Genomic DNA, 23,754 nt, shown 5'->3' with positions numbered 1-23,754 from the left:
AGCTGTGGATGGAAACATACCAGCAGCTTTTTGGTTACCTGCAGAGACCAGGTAGCCATAATCAGCTACAGGGCATGCACTTACTTCCAGGAAAACCAATAGTAAAATTACCACTGATACCAGCAGACATGGATCTAAGCCCTAACTGCATAAACAAAAAGACATTTTGAAAATCTACCATCCAGGACTGATGGTATCATAGGGCCCCTGCATTAATCTTGCCCAAGTATAGTAGTAATTTTTGTGGAAAGTAGACCTAATTCTTTTCTACAGGCATGCAAAGTGCTGCATTTGCACATAGCAAGTTGTGTTTCCCTGTTTTTATGTCGACTTCACATGTGGCACTGGATGGCCCTTGTACCTGTCTTTAATAGTGTAGTTTCTGCTGTCTCTCAAGGCTGTTGTAGGCTTTTAAGGTGCCTTCAGAACTTTAGGCAGAAAGTTGTTATAGGACTAACATGCTAACCAAGATTTACATTATTATTTATTTTCACATCTCTTTGCTGCACTGGAGGACTATTTTACACTGGGTAATCTTACTCTTACTGTCAATACTGGGAAAATTTCCAAATATTATAATTTCAGGGTTTTTTAAAAAATGGGTATTTGGCTGGAATTTCATGCGGAGATAAGTGCCAGTATGAGAGGAGATCATATGGTTTCGGCAGTCACTTCAGCAAAGGGGATGCTGAAACAATATTAGCAGTACCTGGAATAAACAATAAAACAGAAGCATTGGACAAAGAAAAACAGCTAGTAAATTGTTCATTTAATCTGATAAAAGTTTCTCAGACTTGTAGACCGTATTCCCCAAAAATGAAATTAGAAGATCAGCTAGAGAAATAGATATGCACTTGTTCTTAGCATAATTAATAATGTTGGCACAGATTTACCAACAGGGCTAAAGGAACTGTAGCCACCCTCTGCCTTCCCTGCCCTGTGTGACACATATTCCTCTATCATATGGTTTGGTTGCTTCCGCACAACTGTACAGCTAGCTGCAGCTCTGTCTCCCTGCGCCTGCTGGACCATGCTGTACTTTGTGAAACACCAGAACAGGTTGCCCAGAGAGGTGGTGGATGCCCCATCCCTGGAAGCATTCAAGGCCAGGTTGGATGGGGCTCTGAGCAATCTGATCTGGTTGGAGATGTCCCTGCTCCTTGCAGGGGGGATGGACTTGATGGCCTTTAAAGGTTCCTTCCAACCCTAACTATTCTATGATACTTTCAAAAGAAGGTGCCATCTCATTAAATAAATTATAATGCGTTCAGAAACCCATTAGATGTTGTCTTTCCTCTCTGCCATAAGTGCTGATCCCACCAGGCAATTAATCAGTTGCTGCTTTTACATTGAGTCACTATCTAGGTAATAGAGTTAGCATATATTTAATTTTCCACCAAAATTGTAATGTCATATTATCCTGCATGTAATTGGACTATTGTTTTGTGGTTCATGATTAATCTTTTCCTGTAAGAACAAAACTATGCACCTCTTCCTTATATAAAATATACAAGATGGGCAGTAGTACATATTTAGTATTTTTTCATAAAGACTGTTGGTCTTTGTAATACTGCTTTGTTGTAGAAATGGCAACTGTATATTCTGTACTTGAAAGCAAAATTGCAGTGCTGGTGATTTTAACATAATATGAACAGAGTTTTTTCAGAGGAACCAAAATGGCCCAGCATAAATAAACTAGAGAAACAGGCAGTTGACTCAATGTAATGCTTCTTTCCATGGAAGGCTCCCTGACTTTGTGCTTAAAAATTAAGCACTGGAAAACTCAAAACAACATGTCTCTGTTTGTCTAAATGTTGAAGTATTGGTTAGATTTTTCTGATAGCTATCCCATTTCCAGATCTTTTTCAACATCAGGCAGTTCAGTTAACTATGCTAATTGACTTATTCTGTGCAAGCAGCTTACTGGAAGTCCAGTTGAAGTTGGGGGTCCAGGATGTGGGTGTTTGTCTCACATGTGATGTACAGTGTTAATGCCCAAAGGGTAACGAATTACAGAGCACTTTTCCTTCCTAGCATTAATTATTGACTGTTGGTATTTGGCAGTGGAAATCCTGACTGCTCGGCAGAAGAAAGCTGAGGAGCTGAAGAGACTGACAGACTTAGCCAGTCAGATGGCTGAAGCACAACTATCTGAACTCAGGGCTGAAATTAAGGTCAGGCATTAACTTCTACTTGGGTATTTTAGCTGTTTGCATAAATGCCAAGAAAGAGCTGTCGTGTTAACATGCCCAGACTGTTCATTCCTGCTACAGGCCAAAGGGTAACTAGCTTTCCATGGGGAAAGCTTACCTCCTTAAAGCGTTATAGCAACTTTGAGCAGTGTGCAGATGCTATCAGAGAAGCGTAAGCTATCCCCTCATAAGTGTAAGCAGTGGGGAGTTTTGCTGTTTATGTATCATTTATCAGACCTAGTTAACAAGTAAACCTGATAGCTTCAGGTTCGGTGATCATACGCGTACACTCTGACTAAATGACCCACTTGCCAAGTGGAGGAGTGATCCACCCCTCACAGGGCTATAAGACATGTAATTTGGTAAGGATGGGAAAATACTTGGTTCTGCATAGACATCCAGTGCACAGGGCAAGGTCTAGAGTTTGCTGAGCCTAAAACTGAACTTAAGGTAAGTATTGATTGGTTTCTGTCTGTCCATATAGTCTTTTGCTCAGAATGCAAATCACTGTCAACTTGTCTGTATTTTTGCAGCACTTTGTGAGTGAACGGAAATATGACGAAGAGCTGGGCAGGTCTGCCCGATTTTCCTGTGACACAGAACAGCTGAAGACCCAAATTCAGCTCTGTGGAGAAAGTAAGTGCTGGTGATTTCTCACAACAAAGTTTTTTATTCCACATACCTGTTCAGGAAATGTCAGCAGAAATAATGGCATGTGTACTGCCAGTGTGTGTATGTGTGCAGCCAGCCTGACATGAGTAGTGTATCTGGATGCACGCACAAGTCAACTTTACAGTATGCAACATGTTGGACTTGCTGTACATATCCAGCACAGTGCCCGCTTTGTAAGAGATTTCCAGGTATTACTCAGATCAATTGGAGTTTTCCATCTAAACAGGATTTCCAAGTGGAAATAAGTCAGCTCTGGGGAACACTCAAATTCAGTAATTTATGAATAACTAGTAAATCAGAAGCTTCTCTGTGAGCATAATGTTATGAGACCAATTCAGATATCTTCCGCTGGGAAGTAACCCCCCAGCTTTGTAACAGCGTTCACTGGGTTTTTCAGGAGCTAAAAGTGGTCCCAAATGTTCCTGTCTCCAAATCATCTGCCCTTCTGCTTGAAAATTCAGGTTAATTTTCTGCTCCAAGTATCACATCCCTGTTGCAAAATATGAGAGAGCCTATTTCACAGCTTTGTCATGCTTGTTTTCCCCCAGAAAAGTAAATGCCATAGTGCTTTGCCCCAAATGTTACTCTGTCGTGTGATATCCCATCAGTACAGTCACTCAGGAGAAAAACTGGTAACACAGTACTGAACTAGGGCATCTTGGTGGAAGGAAAACAATTTTGGGAAGAAAAATAATTAATGTTTTCAAGGAGTTACTAGAAATAGAAAAAAAAAAAGAAAAAATATCACACAGTCTGCCAATACAATCTTCTGACTGCACAGCTAAAGAGGCTCCTTTGAGGCATAACCAGTTTAATTCATTAGACTGTAAGAATTGCTTTTGCAGAACACTTTGAAGATCCATCTAACCCCATATCCTGTCTTTCATTGAAGCCAACCCAGGATGTTTCAAAGGAAGGCATAGGCTTCCCAGTAATGCATCTAATTGTTCACAGTTACCTCATAGACCCTATCTCATACCCTGAAGCTTAACAGGTTGAAAATTCTGTAAAGAATATCCTGACTAATATAACCACAGCTGCTATTGATATAACCATAGACTATTTTTTTTTAAACTCCCTGAACTACTTTCCTAAATAACTTACAGCTGCAGTTAATTCTGGAAGTTAATTATTTATACCTCATTTCAGTAAAGCATTACTTAAGCATAGTTTGATGCAGACCTGTTGAAGTCAGGTCAGTGAAGTCAAAAGAACAGCTATTAGCAGGGAAGCAATGCCATCTTAAAAATGACCCAGTGCACTGTCTGTCTGAAGAACTTAGCTCTAATCTGCCCCCAGTGACCTTAGATGAGCAACTCATGCTGTTGGCATGTCTTTGATAAGAGCTCTTCAGTGCCGAAGATGTTTCTGTTTGGAGCATCTTGCAAGGAGGCCCATACCCTGCTGGGAGCTGCAAGTACCCCTCAAATAGAGATTACACCACGCCCTTTAGCTAAGAACAGCCACTGGTAAGAGCTGATACCCAAAAGCAATACCCAAAACCACAGAGCTTGTGCAAACGAAGGCATGTTTTAGCATGAGAAGAGGGTAGGCAGTATACGTTCAATGAAGGACAGGAAGAAAAAAAAGTAATTGGACTGACGTATATCCAGAATGCCCGATGGTGTGTTGTACTGCTTCCTTGTACGTCTTTTGTGTTAAAAATAGATTTTTATTACAGGCACCTGGAATTTTATATGGAATTCCATGTGCAGTAGTCTGGTTTAGTCAAGAGAAAGCAGTAGAATTGAGTGAGAGCCAGCCTCACTGAACTTAGGACAGAAAATTCAGTTCATTGTGCAGATCATTGCATTGTTTTTCTGAAGAGGACACCTAGTGGGAGAATAGCTGATGTCGGTGTAAGTGAGTAAGAGCCTCAAAAAACCTAACCAAGAATGCTCAGTTGCTAAAATTATTCCACATCTATTCTAAAAGTGGAAAAACAGAAGTACCTCTTAGATAAAATAACAGATGTCTCCATTAAGTGAGCCTCTGGTTTGTCATCTGTACCAGAAGAAAACAGGAAAATTCCATAATCAGAAAAATCAGAACAGCAAATTAAGATCAAGAACTTTGCTGCAATAGCCTCAGAATCCTCTTTGAGACTGCTTGGGGGCCACTGCACAGAAGCAGGCAGCTTGAAGATCTTGTAGAAATGCGGAGAGGTAGGAATCAAGGATTTGTTTGGTGTACTTCACATGCAGACATGGAAGTGGTTAAGAAATCAGACAGTCTCAAAATATTAAGAAGTAGGGAGCATGAATATCCTGAGATGTGCAGTAGTGGTTCCTGATGGTGCTGACTGCCGTGATCTAAGTGATGTGGATTAGTGCATTGTGTTCAGTTTCAGTTTTTCTAGGTATCCATGGTACAGATTAACCTTCGTTAACCATTGCCTTAGAGAGGAAAGAGCAACAGGCACTAGACTTTTCTTTTCTTTTCTTCTTAAAAATATTTAGACATACTAAGGAAGTTTTCATGGCTATTACCTGCGTTGTAGCTAGTACATACAATAGACAGCAAACATCAGCCTCTTCAGCTTTCCATGATCAAAGAATAATTTGGAATCTAATTTAGTCTGTGGTGCCTGCAGGTAAAACTTCCTTTGACCTCAAGCAGTCGAGAGTGTTACTGGCATACCACTCCCTTCCTGTGTTTCTTCCTTTGTTGCCTGAAGACTTCTGTTAGGAGCATTATTGATGGGACAGAAGTGTGTGGGACAGTCCTAACAGCACATGTGTTCAGCTCAACTGGTTAAAAGTTCACAAGCAAACCAGTAGGTGCCAGGAATTTTGGAAAGTTTTCTTGGATGACCAAAGCCTAGCCTTCTTCCAGGCTCCTTTGAGTTTTAGTGCAGTTCCACCACAGTGGCTTTTGTCTCTAGAAGTGCTTCACAATGAGGCAGTTTCACAGAAGTAAAACGCTATGGCTTAATTCTGACCCTAGTTACCTAGTTCACTTCGTTATCCAAAGTAGGGCTGGAATGGTGCTACCAAAACTAACTGTAAGCAGTGTAAGAATATGGCTTTATGTTTAGATGTTGATCATTTAACTGATAACACAGAACACTTTTTTTTAATAGTTTCTCACCCAAAGAACAACTATTCCTCAAGAACACCATGTAGTTCGGTGCTGTCTTCAATGACCTCACATGCAACAACTGGCAAGCAAAATACACACACCCGGAAGTCCTCTAGTAATGCCAGGAACTCTGATAATAAAACAGCCAGCACTAAAGTACAAAGTCATCTTTCTTCCAATCCTACAGAATCTTTTTCCCAAGGAATCCCGACAAACAAGCAGGTAAGAAACCAGTTATGAACTAAACTAAATTACTTCAAGCATTTCAGAAAAATACACAGCATTAAAAGTTGTTAGTTCAAAATCAAATACTGTTTGCAGTCCATGTATTGAATTAATAGTTTTTTTAAATATGCAGGTATATATTTTCCAGCTTCATTTTCAAAGCAATGTGAACATATAACATGGAAATACCAGAAATGCCATACCAGCAAAGACTGCTGTCTGATGTTCAGAAGTGACTAGTGGCAGCTAATAGACTGAAAAATAAAAGTCCTCCATAATAGCTAATTGCCCTACGTACTACGATGGAGAAATATTTATTCCTGATGATTGATAAATGACCAGTTGATGTGCTGTTGAAGGATGATTGTTAGATAGACTTTGAAAGCGGAATCCTGCCAGGTTTTTTATAAAGAAGCTGTGTAACACAGCTTATAGTATTGTGCTGTATTACTAGCTGTTTCATTATAAGAGCATCTTAGAATGTCCTTGTACTGTTGTTCTTAGGTAAAGCTGCTACTAAAGTTGGTCTGAGTTTTATCCCCGTAGCTTCCTCTGAGCAAGATACCACAATGGACATCTCTCCCACCACATGGATTCTTAACTTGACTTTAATTTACATGTGAATTTCTGTTCTTCCTGTAGTCTTACTGTAGTATTGTGCAAATACTTTACTAGGAAAGGTATTTTTGTGAATTTGGAAAAAATCAGTCAGTAACAAGTTCTTCAGTGCTTAACTGCTGCTGTCGAGATGTCTAGTATTACATCCCCTTTTCTGTATTCTCTTGAATCATGGCAGATTTTAATTTGGCATCAGTGGTGAACCTGCCATCTGTATTTCCAGGCTACTCAGAGGTAGCATGTTACTCAGTTCAGTTTTTAAGTGTTATAAATAGAAGGCTCTGGCAGCAATCAAAACTGTAGTGTTTTTCCTCTCCTAGTTACACTGAAAATTTTATTCTGCAATTTTTGTTAATTCTGATTGCTGTATTTTTTGTCCTGTTGGAAGGATTCAGATAACCTAACAGTTAACCAATTTCTTTCTGGGTAGAATGGGCCTTCCAGCCAGAGACGAAGATTCAACCCACAGCACCAAAACATCCGTCTGAATGGATCTCTTAAGTCGCAAGGTGCCAGTAATGAGGCAGATCAAAATAATATAAAGAGTGGTTCCAGGTCTGAACACAGAAGACAGCAGCATAACAGCTTCAGATCTAAAAATAAAGGAGCTATGAAAAATCAAGAGCAGTCCACAACTACAAGGACCACAGAGAATCTGACACATTCAGAAAAGACCCGAAGAAAGCATCACACACCGGACACCGCAGATCACAGGCCTTTCCAAGGCAATGTTGGCAGGGTGTCGCAATGCAATTTATGTCCTGCAAGGATGGAGGTCTCTGCTGATGCCACTGTTCTTTCAGTGCCAGCTGTGACTTTGGTGGCTTAAAATGTCACAGTGTCGGCAGGCAGAGAAATTTAATCTCTTCATTTTAGTTTCTTGCTCGAGATGCTTGTTGGTGAAGAAAATAAGTCAGAACATAGTCATTTTAAATCTGTTGCTGCTTAAAACTTGTTAGTATCTTTATTACTTACTAATTATAAAAATTAATTCATATTTTCAAGGCTTTTCCCAATATGTTCACAGTTATTTTGTCACGACAGTACAGAATCTTACCAAAGCAGCATTTATGTCTTAGAAAAATGAAATCTAGATTGGTAAAATAAATTTATAATTAAATTCATAATAGCAAAAGACCTGTTGTAGATATGTGGCTGTACAAGTCAACATTATTATTTTTTAGAGCAGCCTGTGTTAGAAGGATCCCAGGAAGTCTGTATGCTGTGGTCTGCAATGAAATCTGATAATTCTGTAGAATTTTTCAGCACATCTCTATACAGCTCTTTCTGTACGTGTATACGCGTACATGCATGCACACTGTATACACTGTTATATACCACAACATTTGAAAAAGCAGTACATTTGATTTTAGCTTATTATTCCATAATCTGAGATCTTTAAATTCAAGTATAAATTGTATTAAATGTATTACATATTGGTATTTTTCATTGACAAACTATTTTTTATGAGGCTGAGGAAAAATGCTCATTCCTTAAGTTTGGAATGTATATAGTCATGGCTATTCAGATGCACAGCCCTGTTCTCCATCCTTATCAGCCACTTTTCTATGACTAGTTGGATTTATTTTTTTTGCATATGAGAAGTTGCAGGTGTTCTAGACTTGAATCCAATTATTTTTCTATATTTTTGCTGTAGGAACCATCTGTCCATAACGAGAGCTATGACTAATAAATTTGTTACAGCAACATGCAGCAGAATGTGGACGTACATATTTGAGCAGATACTATATCCTTACGAGTTTTCTATTAAAATAAAAATCTTAGTCTTAATGCTCTGATACTGTATTTCCGAAAACCTGTTTCTTCCAAAAAATTAAAATGTTCTTTCTAAAATATTCTGGTGTTTGCTGCTTTGCAGTGCCCTAACCTTTGTGATCTTATTCAAATTGTATTTCCTTAATTCAACTGGTATCAGTAGGAGGCTTTCAGATGAGTTGGGACTGGACTAGGCTTTTGCTTTTAGCTAGATTCTCATGCCACAAGTGCACGTAAGCGAACCTTCCCATGAGGGCCACCTCCATCATGGACATACTTTTAATGTAAGTTGTTATTTAACACAGTGAGGTGTCAGAAGCCAGACCTGGCACCGAGTGAACTAGTGGCCTGAGTGGCAGAATCAGGAAGGTGTAAAAGGTCAGTAAGACTGACCTCCCACTGAGGTTGGTAAGAGCAGGACACTTGAGTATCTTTAAAAGTTTATTCCTAGGTTATTGTTTGCTATTGCTTTTTACCAATTTCCTCTGCCTAATTTCTGTTTGCTGAGTGCACGCTTCCTTAGTAATGACTGGTTTACTTTTCCTCTGTGGCCCTTGAAAAATAATCTCAAAGTGTAGAGTGAGGTGCATTTCTTATGGGTAATTTTGATTATTTTTGTTTGTCTTGATACTGTATACAGTTTTCCATATGTGAATATTGGTAAAACCAATTATTTGCCTAAAAGGCAAATAACTCATCTTCATCTTGGAAGAGTGGTGAAAGAAAAATAAACATCCACAGGTAACCACAGGCTTTTTTAGCATTACAAGCACTGCGTCTATCCTAGTTAATTACCTGTCACTTTTAAGCTGAATGGTTTAACTAAATGGAACTGAAATTCCAGAATCTGTGAGTTCTACACACCCATCAGCTAGGTACCTTTTCAAAATTTGTCTGCTGCCATATAGTTTGACCTGCAACCTCACTGTAAGATACATAATTATGGTTTCTATGCAGATATTGCACAGGAATCTTACTATATTGTCCTTAAATAATTTGTGAAACTTAGATCTCTTCTTGTAGACCCTCCTAAAAAAAAAAAAGAGAAAATCTAACTTATCTGTAATGACTTTTACTCCTTCCTGATAGCTTCTCCACTGGAAAGGATTATTGAAAGTTACTTTTTTCCGTATGTCAGCTTCCTCACAAGTGGGTTTCTGCAAATCAATAAAATCTGTAACATAAGTCATAACTCAGCACAACAGGATCACCTTGCACTCTTAAGTATCAGCTAACCTTTGAAGTGCTAGAGGCTCAGTATGTGACAGACCCAGGACTAACAGGTGAGAGACAGCATTTCTCTTCAGACTGTGATGCAAACACTTTCTTTGACAAGAAATGCAAGCGAGGATTTGGTTGGGCTGGGGAGTGGGCTGGTTCTGGGAACGCAGCAGTCTTAGTACACCAGGTGTGATTTAGTATTGTAATACACACTTTAACTACGCTCCATGGCTGTGCTCTGAAGTGTAGCTGTGTCAGAACAGTCTCTTCTTTCATTTCTTGTGTCTCTATATGCTTGGAACTGCATCTGCCAAATTCTAGGAGTGTTTTACTGTTCACAATACTTGTAAGTAATTGCATGCTTTTGGGCTCATCTTCAGCAGAATTCTTTTTTTATCTTCTGCAGAGCTAGCTACGTGTGATACTCCTTTCAATTTAAGGGATTTGTACAAGGGTCAGGGAGGGAATTAAGGGCAGGACAAGGCTTGACTTTCAGGTCAGCCATCTTTTTTTAAAAAGTGTCCTCGATTTGCAAAGCAAATACAGCTGTTTGGCATCACTCAAACACAAACATGGAATTCCAGTGCACTTTGTACACTCTTCTGAGAGTGGAAACACACCTTCAAGGGCAGCGTTTTAAAGCAGGTTGGATCGGTTTATCTTCTGTGTAAGATTAAACTCAGAGTAAGGGCAGAACTCAACAAAATGTGCAGCTGGAAAACTAAAAAGAGAAGGTAACTTCACAGAGCCAAGCTATTTGGAAATCTTGTATTATTTAGGCATGTTTGGGAAAAAAAGGTTAAAAAAAAAATACCTAATGTGTTTGAAAATATCACCTTGAAAGAGAAACTAATAATTCTGGAAGGGAAACATTGATCTTTTGGTGCTTTCCTGGACCCTGTTGTTGTAGGGGAACACCTGGTCTGTGCTTGTATGAATGGCGGTTCTTACTGTGAGTCTGTTTCCCCACGCAGTGACTGGGCTGCATCAAGATTTTATAAATCAGCTGCATCCTTCCTGCTCATACACTTCTGACTAGAGCAGGGGCACCGTGGGATCCAGAGGCCCAAGGTCCACTACTACTGCCAGTTACCCACATGAGGATATAACAGAAATTTGCCAGAAAATGGAGACAACACAGCTATTTTATTAAGGCAAACTACTAAACCAAACTGTACTAAAATATTCATTTATGTTGTACCAGATTAGAATGAATGAAAAGAGCTAGATATATATATAGGTGGGAAAGGGGCAACTTTGAAAAGGGCCAGAGTGGTTGATGGAAACTCCGGGCACACAACACAGCTGATCACATGACCTCTTTAATTTGCTAAGTAATTTTCAGCCAAGGGTGATCAATTCTGGTATAAACACACATTTTTTTGGCAAGAAGAAAATTCTTTAAGAAGAGACACCCAAAAGCAGCAAAGGTCTGTAACATCAGCCTTACCTGTTTCTACTGCTAAACATCTTTTATTGAAAGCTCTTGCCCAAAATGAATCTAGATGTCTGTGGGGCTTTATTAGCAGAGTTTTACTTCTCAGCACGCTTTGACTCTGTAACTGCAGCTAAGGGACAGATAGCTTCACTCCCAAGTTTTAGATAGCACAACTGGCCTCCTGTTCTTACCAGGTGAGAATTTGTCCTTTGTGAATTGAGAAGAACAAAGTAGATGAAATCTGCTTACTCCTGGGTAATGTTACTATTTCTTTTTGACCTACATAATGTTTATTATCTAATCAATTTAATATAAGCTGGTCTACAAGACTACTCTTTTGCTCTGGAAGAGATGGTAGGGAAATAACCTACTTTCATTCAAACTGGAACAGTCTGAAATTAAAAAAAAAAAAGAGGTAGTTTTGGTATTTCCGTGTCTCTTCAGCTAAAAACAAGCCTGATGAGAACTCTCCCTGAAGATCAGTGGTAACATGTGCCTATCATGTGAAATAATGTCTGCTTGATTACATCAAGTACAAATAAGTTCTCCATGCTCTGAAGCATACCGATACAGTTGCAACTGTGGGAATCGCATCGTGGTGATAATAGGCCCTCTGCATCACAAGCCCATGTGTAATCACAGAGTAGTAATTTTCTAGAAATGTAACTTGGAATAATGTTTTTCTTGTCTCCTTCACCCATATGATGTCATATCATTGATGGTTTGGAAAGACAGTAGTGTGAAAGTGAGAACTAAACAACTAGAAAATTGACAGCATTTGTGAGAAAAAATTTAATGCATCAAAGACACTGGTGATACTTATGTCAGCCTTTAGCGTGCAGCTATTAGATACTGGTAATCATTAGATTACTAAATTGGAGTAACTTTCTGAACATGATCTTTTCTTAACATAATCTCTTCTATAATGAATAATAGAATTATTCTGAATTATTCATTCAGAATAATAATTACACAGATTCAAAGCAAACCATTGTCACACCACCTGACAATGCATCTAATCCCAGCTATGGGAACACACTGGGAGCATACAGTTTTGAGGAAGTTTCAACCTGCAGGAAACAGACTTTCAGAATTTCTGCTCTTTGCTCCAGGCCTCAAAAAACACAGTCCGTTAGCCAGGTTAAGGGATGAGTCATCCTTGGACTGGCAAGTTTCATTTGTTTTCAGCTATTGGCCTCCCAGAGAGAAGATGAAATTCTGGTTTACTTCCACATTTTAAAAGGCTTTGGGTAGGTAAGGGTAAAGCTATTCCAGAGAAAATCACCATGAAGGTTAATGGTATTCAGCTATCATAAAACTGTTTAATATCAGTCCATCAGTAAAGAGAAACTTAGCAAGGCTCACAGGTATAAAAAAAACCCCACACCCGAAGTACCTACTCAGGTAAGTTAAAAGGGCATGTTTGCACCTCATCCAATTAAATAAATTATAAAATCGGGTCTCTCTCTCAAAAAAAAAAAATTAATCTTGCTCTACCTCCCCACCACAGCCACTTTCCTGTTTCATCCATCGAAATTCAAGGGAGTTCTTTTTAGTGTTTTGGTGGTTTTTTTTTTTTTTCTTTTAACCACAAACCAGTATGTCTAGGACAAAGAGAAGACTCATTAAAGCCACTGTAATGCAAATGATACAAACGTTACTCGAAAAAGACTGTGCTACCAGAATAATTAAATAAACACGGAGCTAGTGCAAACTCGGAGAGTCCTGTAGGATTAGCATCAAAGCTTTGTTCTTGTATACGTGCAAAATGCCGTACTTTTGGTGAGCTTTAGTGTGATGTTGGACTCGGTGATCTTTGTGAGCTTTAGTGCCAGTTAGACTCTATGCTCTTAAGGGTGTTTTCCAGCCTAAAGCATTCCATGATTCTGTGTTTATAGAAACCTTCTAAATTCATCAAAAGTTGAAGAGGAAGGGGATCTTCTTTACAAAGCATTGTAAAAAGATTTAAAGGTGCAAAAGTGCTAAGCTAGTCAATAAATAGTGAAGTGGAAGTCACACAGAATATAAAGATTAAAAACTGTTTTTCAGTCAGATTATTATGAGAAATAAATTTCACAAACTTAGCGTCAATTATTAATTGCATGCTCAGAGAATAGGAGTTATGTTATTATGTTAGTATCCTTCCATAATTTTTACTTGTCCTTTTTTCCCTTTTTTTTTTTTTTTTCGGGATAGGAAGAGCCTTGGGATTGCTGCTCTTTAGGTTTATTTGTTAAGAAAAACCACTAGCTTAAAGATTCTAAAGGTAAGCTGGTCTTCAATGTACACATCAATAGCAGAAAGCTAAAGTACTGCCCACCTTTACAGTGACTACTGTTCATGGCAAAGTGTCTCCTTAAAAATATGTTAGTACATGAAAACTTAGGTTCTTTACTTGTGCAAATGATGTTTCAAGTCCCTGTGGTTAGGAGAAAACAGAAAAACCCAGCACCCAACTGTAAGCAAATAAGCACAAAACAAAGACGGGTTGCATTCACTGATTTAAACAACTAAAAGGGCTTTTTAAAATCAGTGAGCCAAATTCTGCTTTTCCCTCTGCAGACAGAAAAATACAGCAGCTCTTCACTTCAGTATCATTACTCAAAATTTACCCTGGTACAAGGAGGTCTCCTCTATTCTGCTCTGGAGGAAGGAGGGATTGTTTTATCTTGCTTCAAACCAGGCCACTTCTGTTAGTACTGCTTTGCTGCACAGAAGTTGAGGTTGTCCCCTCCTCGTCCTGCAGAAGGACGTGGGAAGGCCAGCTGTAACTCATACCTGTGGTTCCCTGCAGCTGCAGAGAACACACGCCAACAGTGGTGCCAAGGCTGCACTGCTGCCTGCAGCAGCCTCACTCCAGTGGCAGATCACACCATGTTAGGAAAGCAGTACACAGGTGTCTCAAGTCTACAGAGAAAATTGCCTTGTTACTCCCTTGGCATGCTCTTCTTGTCCTACATAGGGAGAAAATTCAGAAACACAGAAGCAAAGGCAGTCCCTTTCATTGCTGTTAATAACAAAAGGGAGACTTATCCTCACCAAGAACCAGTGAGTGTATTCAACTTAAGGAATCTTCACAGTACTCAGTATGTTGCACACTTGTGGCAAACTTGTATCCACTAAAAGCTACTTATTTTTACCTATTTTCCCCACTTTAAATATATAGATGGAGAAAATTAACTCTGGTTAATGTTAAATGTAGTTAAAATTGATAAAGAGGTCGTCTTTTATGCTGTGGAAGTACTCCCTTTAAAAAGGTCAGTTGTACAGCCTGACAGAAATACAAATGTGAGATACTGTAAAATTAGACTGCACATGCTCTGTGTTTGAGGGTCTTTTTAATCCATTTTTCTTTCTCCCTTCCCAACATCTAAAAAATATTTAGAAATAAAGCAGAAAACACAATTCAGTGCTCACTTAAAACAATTTCTCCATATGCTTTTCATGAACTTTTTCATCATAATTTTCTACCAAATCTTTGCGTAAATGACCACATGAGATGATGATCTCTTCCTTGACCAGATGATAGAAAGCTGTCCAGCCTATCAGGCTGAGGCAAACATTATCCATCCACTTTATCATTCTTAAGCTTAATACTCTCTGCTAATACAGCTGGTTCTTTCTTATTTAGTACCATAGAAGCAGTAGGAGTTTCAACAGCAGCACTGTCCTGCTCACATGTTTCACTGCACACGGAAGAAGATGTCTGAGATGGTGTCACAAGAAAAAGTGGAGTTCGCTTCAGCTTCACTACACGGTTGCTAACGGGCTTCCTAGATGCCACCATCTTGAATGCCATTTGACATGGCGTCCCATTGTCAGCACTCTGCCTTCCACAGGGCACCTGGGAATTGCTGAGCACCGATCCGCATGTGGTGGATACAATTTCAGAAGCTACTTTGTGCAGTGTCAAACTTTCACTACTGGGTCGTTTAAGAGTCCCTGCAGAACATGAAGCATTGCAAGCAGCTACCTTTAATGCAGCTGAATTCTTGACTTTGATATTGGTGCTTGTTGAGGGACCTGAGAATCTAATTGGCTTGGGACCCGCTTTACACAGTAAATAGTCTTCCTCTTCAGTAAAGTCAGTTAGTCGTCTGTAAAACAAAGAACTTCCATTAAAGAAAGAAACTATGTACAAAAATTATTATTTTTACAGCATTATTACAAAACAGATGATCTGCAACAGCCATCCACAAATCTGAAGTTCTTTTAATTTTTGCTTGTTACAGTATCATTTATGGTTCTCAACTGCTCATCACTGCAACCAGGCTTGCCTTTATATGAACAGAACCATCAGAATCTTCTACTTGTGTAAGTAATACTACACATTAAATATTTTAAGAGATACAGTGCACAAACTGCTAAGTGAAAATCAATGAGCAGGATGGCTGGAGGAGGTATAGAAAGAAAATACTAAAATGCTACAGCTGCCATCAGATAGAAAATCCACTAAATACTGGTCTGATGTGCTTTAATTTATCTACAAAAATGTATGACCCAACTGCACATAAACGCAAAACGCAGAAATCCCCACTATGTAATTTCAGAAAAGAAGAAAGATATTGCTTCTTTCTCCCTCCCCCATTTCTTTTCAATAACAAATAATTATGGCTAATCTTTCAAGAGAAAATGTATTAAAAAAAATAAGAACCTATGTAAGGAAGCCTATGGAGTCTCATGGCAACTCTAATGGGTACAAGTAGACAGCATTTTTAAAGTATCATACAAATGCTGTTTCTCAATGTTGGCAAAGAAAAATGGACAGACACCTATAAGATTTTAATTCCTCAAGGAAATAATCTATGATACCATAGAAATCCAGATCACGCTAAAACAGCTGAACAGGATGTTAGAAAACCTGAAACCCAACAAAACAAAAGCTAGACCAGGCCAGCTCAGAGAGATGATCAGTAAATATAAATCAAAATCATTTTTGGAAAGGTGAGGAAGGGGGTAAAAAGAACACGGAGACCAAATTAAAGTCAGATAATATTAACAATGCATTTAAAAATGTATCAAAAACAATGCATCAAACTGTCTCTATTGCTGGCTCCTACATGGGGTAAAGCTACTAAAACATGGTAGTAGGAAGAACATGTAAGAATCAGATTATATCTAGATTTTGAGCTCAAAATAAAAGCTGTAGCTCTAACTGACCTGATTGTCAGGAATTAAGAAACATTTAGCTGGTACGTCAGTACTGTAAACAGGCTATGAACTGTGACAGCCCCTAAAGAACAGTTTAAAGGATACGCTGCAAAAGCATTTATATTCCTCAGGGTACTTGCATTTTAGATTTTAAAATATCTATGAAATGCCACAGGGATTCATACCAAATGAATAAATAATATCTGAGAGTAATATTTCTTATTATTATTCTTATTAAACTTGTGTATGGTAACACTGCTCAAACAGAAAGCCTGCAAATAACCTAGTACTTGTAATGAGCCCAGGGAGATTTTCCTCAGAGCTATAAGGTGAGAATGTATTCCCAACGTCTCCACATCCTAGATCCAAAGAACCACCAAAAGGAAAGCTTAACATTCTTAACATTTAAAGATTTGGTGCTTTAATAGTAGCAATGAAGTACAGATAAAATATAATCAGTAACTAGGTTCATTTACAGTATTTCAAGACAGTATATGGTCTCACCAGGATCCCTGCGGTACACCAGGAGTTGTAGCTGAAACCTGAACATAGTTTTTTTGAGGGTGCAGAAGAAAAGAGAAGACAAAGCAAAGAGATGGGAGATAAAACAGGCAATGGTAGTAGAGGAGCATACAGGAATATATGTAGGCTGTTTGGCAATCCAGGGATCAAATGATCACACTCCTTCCTATTTGAGCTACGAAACGCAAAGAATGTGTATCCAAAAAAAAAAAAAAAAAAAAAAAAAAAAGGGGGTATAGGGAGTTTTCAGTTGGACCACTGTGCTGATGTGGCTCTGTGGCTGCTGCTGAAATGACAGTGCGGCCAGGAACAAGGAAGGTCAGCAGGATCCTCTCCTATCTAGCAGCAAGGTGGTTGTAGGGTGTCTCAGATCCACTGTGTAGCTGCACCTGCAAAGGCTGCTTTTAGGTAATGTATTGAGAATGGAAGTGTAGTGAGAAGTATCACCGTAAAACTGCAAGAAGAAATTCTAGAAATTCCTTCTAAAAAGAAGGCATCTCACGTATGTGAAAATCACTGAACCTTTTAAAGTTGAATTTCTTTTTTAGCAGTTCATTTAACAAACACTGCTCTCTACTTTTTGAAACTACTCCTTCCCACTGTAAAGTGATGTTTTAAAGGCTGAAGCAGAATAGAATAAAGAGTTTCAGCAGCCTAAAAAAGGTAATTTGTTTCTAGCAAGTTCACTTCTGCAATTAAGTTCTCTGATTATATGACATTTTATAAAAATGCAAATAGAAAAAGAGAAAACTCAACATTCATAGCTATTCAAAGAATTTGAAATGCTAAAAAAAAAGAGAAAAGATTGCGTTGTACTTCTGCTTTATCTTAAGCCACCTATGCAACTCAGCAATACCTTTTATGAACAGGAAGCATATGACGCAAACTGCTTTTCAAAGGGCGTTCTTCAAGAGTCCAACATTCTATCTGCTCCTGAGGCACTCTCCAGTAGCTGACACCTGCATTTCAAAGGGACATTGTTCTGATGAGCTAAGAGAACACAGCCAATATTATGTGTATACACACCTGACTATGTGAACGCATGTATTTATTATGTAGTATTTCAGCTTTGAAACTATGCTGACATGAATGTTGCTTACAATCAGCGTGCTTCTAGGGCTTCCACCAGAGTGCCCAACACTAGCAGACTATCACCCCTTGCATGTGGTGGCCCTCACTACATATATTCATTCATGTCAACTCCTGTCACCCTCTTGAAACATCCCTTAAGACGCTTTTTTTTTTTTCCAAATAGCAACTACTATGTGATATTTTACAACATGCCTGGAGTACTGTGTCCAGTTCTGGAGCCCCCAACATAAGAAGGACATGGACCAGTTGGAGAAGGTCCAGAGGAGGGCCACAAAGATGATAAAAGGGCTGGAGCACCTCTCTTATGAGGACAGGCTGAGAGAGTTGGGGCTGTTCAGCCTGCAGAAGAGGAGGCTCCGGGGAGACCTGATAGCGGTCTTCCAGTACCTCAAGGGGGACTACAAGAAAGATGGGGAAAGGCTGTTTAGTAGGGCCTGTTGCGATAGGACGAGAGGTAATGGTTTTAAAATAGAGGGGGGTAGATTTAGATTAGAAATTAGGAAAAAATTTTTTACGATGCGGGTTATAGAACACTGGAACAGGTTGCCCAGAAAGGTGGTGGAGGCCCCATCTCTGGAAACGTTCAAGGCCAGGCTGGATGAGGCTCTGAGCAACCTGACCTAGTCAGGGATGTCCCTGCTCCTTGCAGGGGGGTTGGACTAGATGACCTTTGAAGGTCCCTTCCAACCCTAACCATTCTATGATTCTATGATTCTATGTTAATGAGTAAGTGAAAATGTATGCAGAGTTTTTATTATTGTTAATTGGTGAATATTTTTCTGTAAAAAGGTAGTACTACTGAAATAACAAATTTATACTCTACCTCTCCCTTCCCAGGCATCGAAAGCATCCATCATCTTTTTCAACTCAGCTACTGAATAATAGCTCCAGATGTATTGGACGTTATTTCCAGCTTCTCTAGAAATATTGTTTTAAAGGTAACAGTTACGTGGTAAATTTAGCTAAGTCCTTAAAAATGTAACACTGATTAAATGTATAATTCTTTTTAACAAATCCTAACTATAAGGATTTACTAGTAAGTGTTTTGTAAAGTGGAAAAGAAAATTTTACTTAAATTTCATTTTCATTTGTATAAGAGGTTCTAAATAGCCATCCTCCTATGAGCTGCACACCTATTGCTAAACATGGGTATTCATGAAAGAACAGAGGTTCATAGAAGAATTACAGAATTTATGGCGTAAAATCTATTCTTCTAAATCTCAGTATTTTATTCAAAGGGAAAACACAATAGGAGGACAGATACCTGATACTGTGTGCCCAAATACTCTTGGAATAATTATTAATGTTCCCAGCCTAAATTTAGGAAAATGTGCATCTTGATTATAAAGATGATGAAACATCAAAAGCTCTACCTTAATCATATTTCAAAAGGTGCACAGTGAAGTACACAGCTGACCCTGTACTGTAGGACCAAGAGAAAGACAAATTGCTTCCAAACACTCAGAAGCACAGGTCTACCAGTAAGTTACAGTTACTGTCACAAAAATACATTAATAGTGTAGTAGAGACATACATGTTCTTTAAAGAATTAAAACCATTTCCTTTCATCTTCAGTTCTTTTCAGTGTTAAATATTTCTTTCAGTTGTCTAAAACAAAATACAATTCCAGTAATCACAACCAACTTTGTGAATATTTCTGGAACTTTTTCTGGATGGGTATTTAGTGTGAATATTGCCCTAAATTAGGAAGTAATTTTAAATGGTTGAGATATTTTAAAAATAGCAAGTAAAACATGAGAACTTACGGCAACTGCATGCTAGCCACCTTTGGTGAACTCTCTCAAACTCTTGTGCTCCATGCTTAGTTTTTTGTTTGTTTAAGATAACCATTGTATCAGCCAGCTGTTTTGAAGCTGAAAACAATGTGATTCCTATCACAGATCTATAGTACAATCATGTTATATTATGCTACATATAATAATATTTAGGTATTATAACATGTGAGTGTTCTTTCTCACTTCATAGTGCTTTAGTGTGTTTGACTGTCATCTTACCTTTTGTAAATGCTTTTACTATGAATTTTTGTTCCTAGCTCCTTATTAATTGCATCAGTCCCATCAGTTCTTGTGGCATACACACCAATAATTTTACTTTCACAGCTTGCTCCAGAAGTGTTGAGATAGTGTAGGACCCAAACTGTAGGCTTGGTACAAACTAAATCATAAGAGTCACAGAAATCTAACAAAGCCTGGAGAAAACACAAACCACAAAATACATAATATTAATAAAACGAAAATATTTTAGTTGAATAAGCTTTCATATTTAAGTTTTCTTAACTGTACTGGTGAGCTCTTTTTAAGTAAATCAAGGATGTACTTCATCTACAAAAATGTGTGCAGTATTTCTTATCTGATGTTACTATAGAATATTGTTAAACGAGGAGAAATTCATGGAAAGGCAACAGAAACACTTAAAGGCACAGCAAACCTCTAATATGAAGAGAAAGGCCTGGAAATGTTTTATGCTTTCCGAAAGGAAATTAATAAGGGAGAATGTGAAACATATGGAACAATAGTTTATTAAGAGAATATAGATGACTGTCAGGATGAACTCAGTCTGGTAATATGAGTTAATTTCCAATCAGTTAATTAGAATTAGCTTTTAAGTTACAATACTCGCTAACATAGAGAAACCTTGGGATTTTAAATAATATATTCATTTTCTTTTCTTCTTTCTTGTTCTACAAAAATAGCAAAGTACGTCTTATCTTTCAAGTTTTAGGATGAATTTGTAAACCTGAAAAAAAAAAAATCATGAAGGGATCAAGTCTAATCTCAAGAAAAATTTGAAGCCAAATAGGGAACTAAACAATTTAATCCCTACCATGCAAGTTTTCAGCAGACTTGCAGTAGAACAGAGTCAAATTTAAACTGGTGCTGTATTGCAATGATGAGAAAAGCTGATGTCCTTAACTACTATGACTGCATTATCAACTCTAGGATTTCTTAAACTAAAACTGAATTTACTGGTGATATAACGTGGTGATTAAAAAGTACTAACTTACATATACTGTAACTTTAGTATCTGATGCTAATGAATGGCGTGGATTAGAGAGCATATATTTAAAACCATAAGAAATATCAAGACCTTTTTAAGCTCTACATTTGACCTTAAAGAATACATCTCCATTTCATTGGCCAAATGGTCAGACAGACTGTATGGATAAGGGATGCCAAAATAATCTGCTTCCTCCTGCAGTGCAATTCGAATTTGTTCATCTTCAGGAATACGAACTTCTCCATGAAGATAATCCAAAAGATATTTAAACAGGCTTCCATCTCGATCAATTAGACATGCTCCTGAAAACATAAATAAAATTACTTAAAATACTGCTTCCTGCAAGCGACAGGCTTGTGACATTCTACCAAATCATCATGTAAAGCCTTTATACAAAACTTCTGTACTAGTTTCACTGAGGAGTAAGTATACTTCTCTGTTCTTTCAAAACTACTGTTTTGTTTCCCTGGAATATTTGTTCTTTGAAGATAAAATTCTTAGTGCAGTAAACATTTCTTTGGAATTTCAGTGAAATCACTAATCTGCATAGGACCATGCCAACATACAACCTCAGCTGTACTGCACCCCACTTAAAATGCTAAAATCTAATTCTAGATGCATTTCTAATTCTAACTGGCGATACATCTTTTCGTGCTATTGCAGAGACTTTTTTTCAATTTTGGATCCAGGCAATTTAGAAGAGTTAAAAGTACCAATCTGCTCCAGTATATATCTAGTCTAACCTTCCCTGAATATTGCTCAAGTTTTAAATATTTTTGTTTGTTTGTTTCTTTTTCTCTCCTTTGCCTGCTGGGCTCAAGGACCACTATGGAAACTGACTAAAGTACACCCAGCTGTATATAACAGGCTGTGCACTGCAGCTGAAAGATGGTAGCAAAGCCCTGTCCATAAAAATGTTAAACACTTCAGATATTTTAAACAGTCAAAAAGTGTACAACAAGGAATTACTATTCTCCATCCATCATATCTTTAAACTGGACATACTTTGTCAGGATTTCCAAGTCACAAACAAGTGTGAAATTTGACCCATGAATAGTTTTATTCAAGCTTTCATATCAAGCCACGGTAGTGAAAAATGCTATTTTTACTGGGCAATGAAGTATTCTGAAACAACAATTAGACCAAAATCTTATGTAATGAACAGAGAGAGCGAGATGCCTCTGGAGAATACAGGGGTTCTTAAACAGCATCCAAATTAAATGTCAAATACTCTGCCAACTTCAATTTTATCTATTTTCCTATTCATATTGAAGAAGTACACTCCAGAGCCAGAGTTTGGACTGGGACACGGCAAGGATAAACACTGTACAAATGTGTACATTTGCAAACATAAGTATCTTGTGGAATTCAGATTAATTACTCGTAAGTATAAAGTCATGCATGCATAACTGGTTTATGTCCTGGAATTAAAGAAGTCAACTGATGCTCAGCAGATTGGGAAAAGAGATATACTATAAAATGCATAAATATATATAAAAGCATGTATTTGCCACAGAGTTCCCTAATCAGAAAGTCGTATTTACAGCTTGAACATAATTTACCTGATTCATCCACTTTTAGAGGAAAGCGTCCACTAAACATAGAAGCTAGCATTGAATCTTTAAAGCGGCATAAAGACTCACGCCTGGCTGTGTATAAACATCCTCGCACATTAAGCCGTAGAATACCCTGGACATCTTCTGTCTTGCCCTCTTCCATTGTATTTGCAACTTGTGATGTTAATTATGTGCTATTAAAACCTGAAACAGATACAAACAAAAGTAAATCTACTGCAAGTTAAGACTGAACATTTATACACAAGACCTAAGCATTAGCTCAGCTCTTACATATTTGTCAATAGTGTAAATAGTGTAAATCAGCTTTGAAAACAGACCTGGAGACAATATTTGGCAAATAGCCTAATATTCTACACCTTTACTATAAAAAACGATGGCTTTTTACTTTGCCAGGAAACACAAAGGTTACTTTTTTGAGACATACAAGCAGAATTATGTGGTCCAGTACGTGCGAGCAGAGCACTGGAAGAACATTCTGGCAAATCTTGCTTTGAATATAGTTCACAACACTAAAAATGCAGTAATTTTGTAATGAGAACAAGTTGGCTTCTTTAAAACCCGATCTTTAATTAAGGCTGCTCTAACTAGTTTTGAAGCTGTAACATCATTAATGCCATACTGCCAATAAATATTGTGGCTTGTGCCTGCCTTGAGCTCCCTGCAGGAGGAGAGCCCGGATAGGCAGAAAAAAGAATTGGCACAAGACGCAGAAGAAAATCTTCAAAATGGAGGGCACTCTTAGGTTGTGGGTTTTGGTTTTTGTTTGTTTTTTTTCTTTTTCAGAGCACGCCCCTTGAGTGTTACTGACTCCCCCTACGCCCCTTTCGCCAGGGCACCTGCTATGTTTTCCCCAAAACTAACCGTCGAGACCGCAGCAGGCTGGGCAGTGGCCCCTGCAGCGGGCCGGGACACTTCCTCCCTTTCGCGGGGCGCTGCTCCGCCACAAAAGGGGGAAGCCCCTCCCAGGGAAGCCGGCCCGGCTCGGCTCAGTTTAGCTCAGCTCCCCGCGCGGGGCCGTCCGCGGGCAGGGGGTCCCGCCGCTGGGCGGCGGCCGCCATTCCGCGTTACCTGCACCACCGCCTCCCGCGGCAGGGCCGCCTCGCCGGGCCTGGAGCGTGCAGTCCCGCCTGAGGGGCTGCCTCGGCTGCACAAAATGGCGGCTGGCGACAGG

General features: G+C 38.6%; 2 protein-coding genes across 3 annotated transcripts in view; one reads left to right on the top strand and one right to left on the bottom strand.

Moving 5' to 3' along the window:
- SPATS2L (spermatogenesis associated serine rich 2 like) overlaps positions 1-8,644 on the top strand; it is an 82,350-nt gene extending 73,706 nt beyond the window's left edge. For both annotated transcript variants that reach the window (XM_086751460.1, XM_086751461.1), the window contains 4 exons: positions 2,065-2,174; positions 2,726-2,828; positions 5,947-6,167; positions 7,219-8,644. In XM_086751460.1, coding sequence (XP_086607586.1) covers positions 2,065-2,174; positions 2,726-2,828; positions 5,947-6,167; positions 7,219-7,617 — 833 coding nt within the window. In that variant the 3' untranslated portion in view covers positions 7,618-8,644. The remainder of the gene's footprint in view (positions 1-2,064; positions 2,175-2,725; positions 2,829-5,946; positions 6,168-7,218) is intronic.
- A 4,307-nt stretch (positions 8,645-12,951) lies between these two features.
- Positions 12,952-23,745, bottom strand: KCTD18 (potassium channel tetramerization domain containing 18). The gene is made up of 7 exons (XM_086750528.1): positions 23,652-23,745; positions 22,569-22,766; positions 21,097-21,308; positions 20,004-20,197; positions 18,812-18,906; positions 17,753-17,855; positions 12,952-15,320 (listed from the first exon to the last, which is right to left on the bottom strand). The coding sequence occupies exons 2-7, from the start codon at positions 22,723-22,725 to the stop codon at positions 14,786-14,788; spliced, it is 1,296 nt and encodes a 431-aa protein (XP_086606654.1). The 5' UTR covers positions 22,726-22,766; positions 23,652-23,745; the 3' UTR covers positions 12,952-14,785.
- Positions 23,746-23,754: the final 9 nt, after the last annotated feature.

Source organism: Chlamydotis macqueenii, chromosome 6 (assembly GCF_036417535.1).
Source record: "Chlamydotis macqueenii isolate bChlMac1 chromosome 6, bChlMac1.mat, whole genome shotgun sequence".
In the NCBI taxonomy this organism is placed as follows: domain Eukaryota; kingdom Metazoa; phylum Chordata; class Aves; order Otidiformes; family Otididae; genus Chlamydotis; species Chlamydotis macqueenii.
Note: the sequence above shows the minus strand (reverse complement) of the source record. Positions and strands in the feature narration are given on the sequence as shown.

Excerpts from the sequence above, each read along its gene's own strand:
- KCTD18 (XM_086750528.1), bottom strand. The coding sequence starts at position 22,725 with ATGGAAGAGGGCAAGACAGAAGATGTCCAGGGTATTCTACGGCTTAAT. Across the intron at positions 20,198-21,096 it reads CAAATGTAGAGCTTAAAAAG|GCTTTGTTAGATTTCTGTGA; the intron begins GTCTTGATATTT and ends TGTTTTCTCCAG. Across the intron at positions 18,907-20,003 it reads AGTAAAAGCATTTACAAAAG|AGAAGCTGGAAATAACGTCC; the intron begins GTAAGATGACAG and ends CAATATTTCTAG.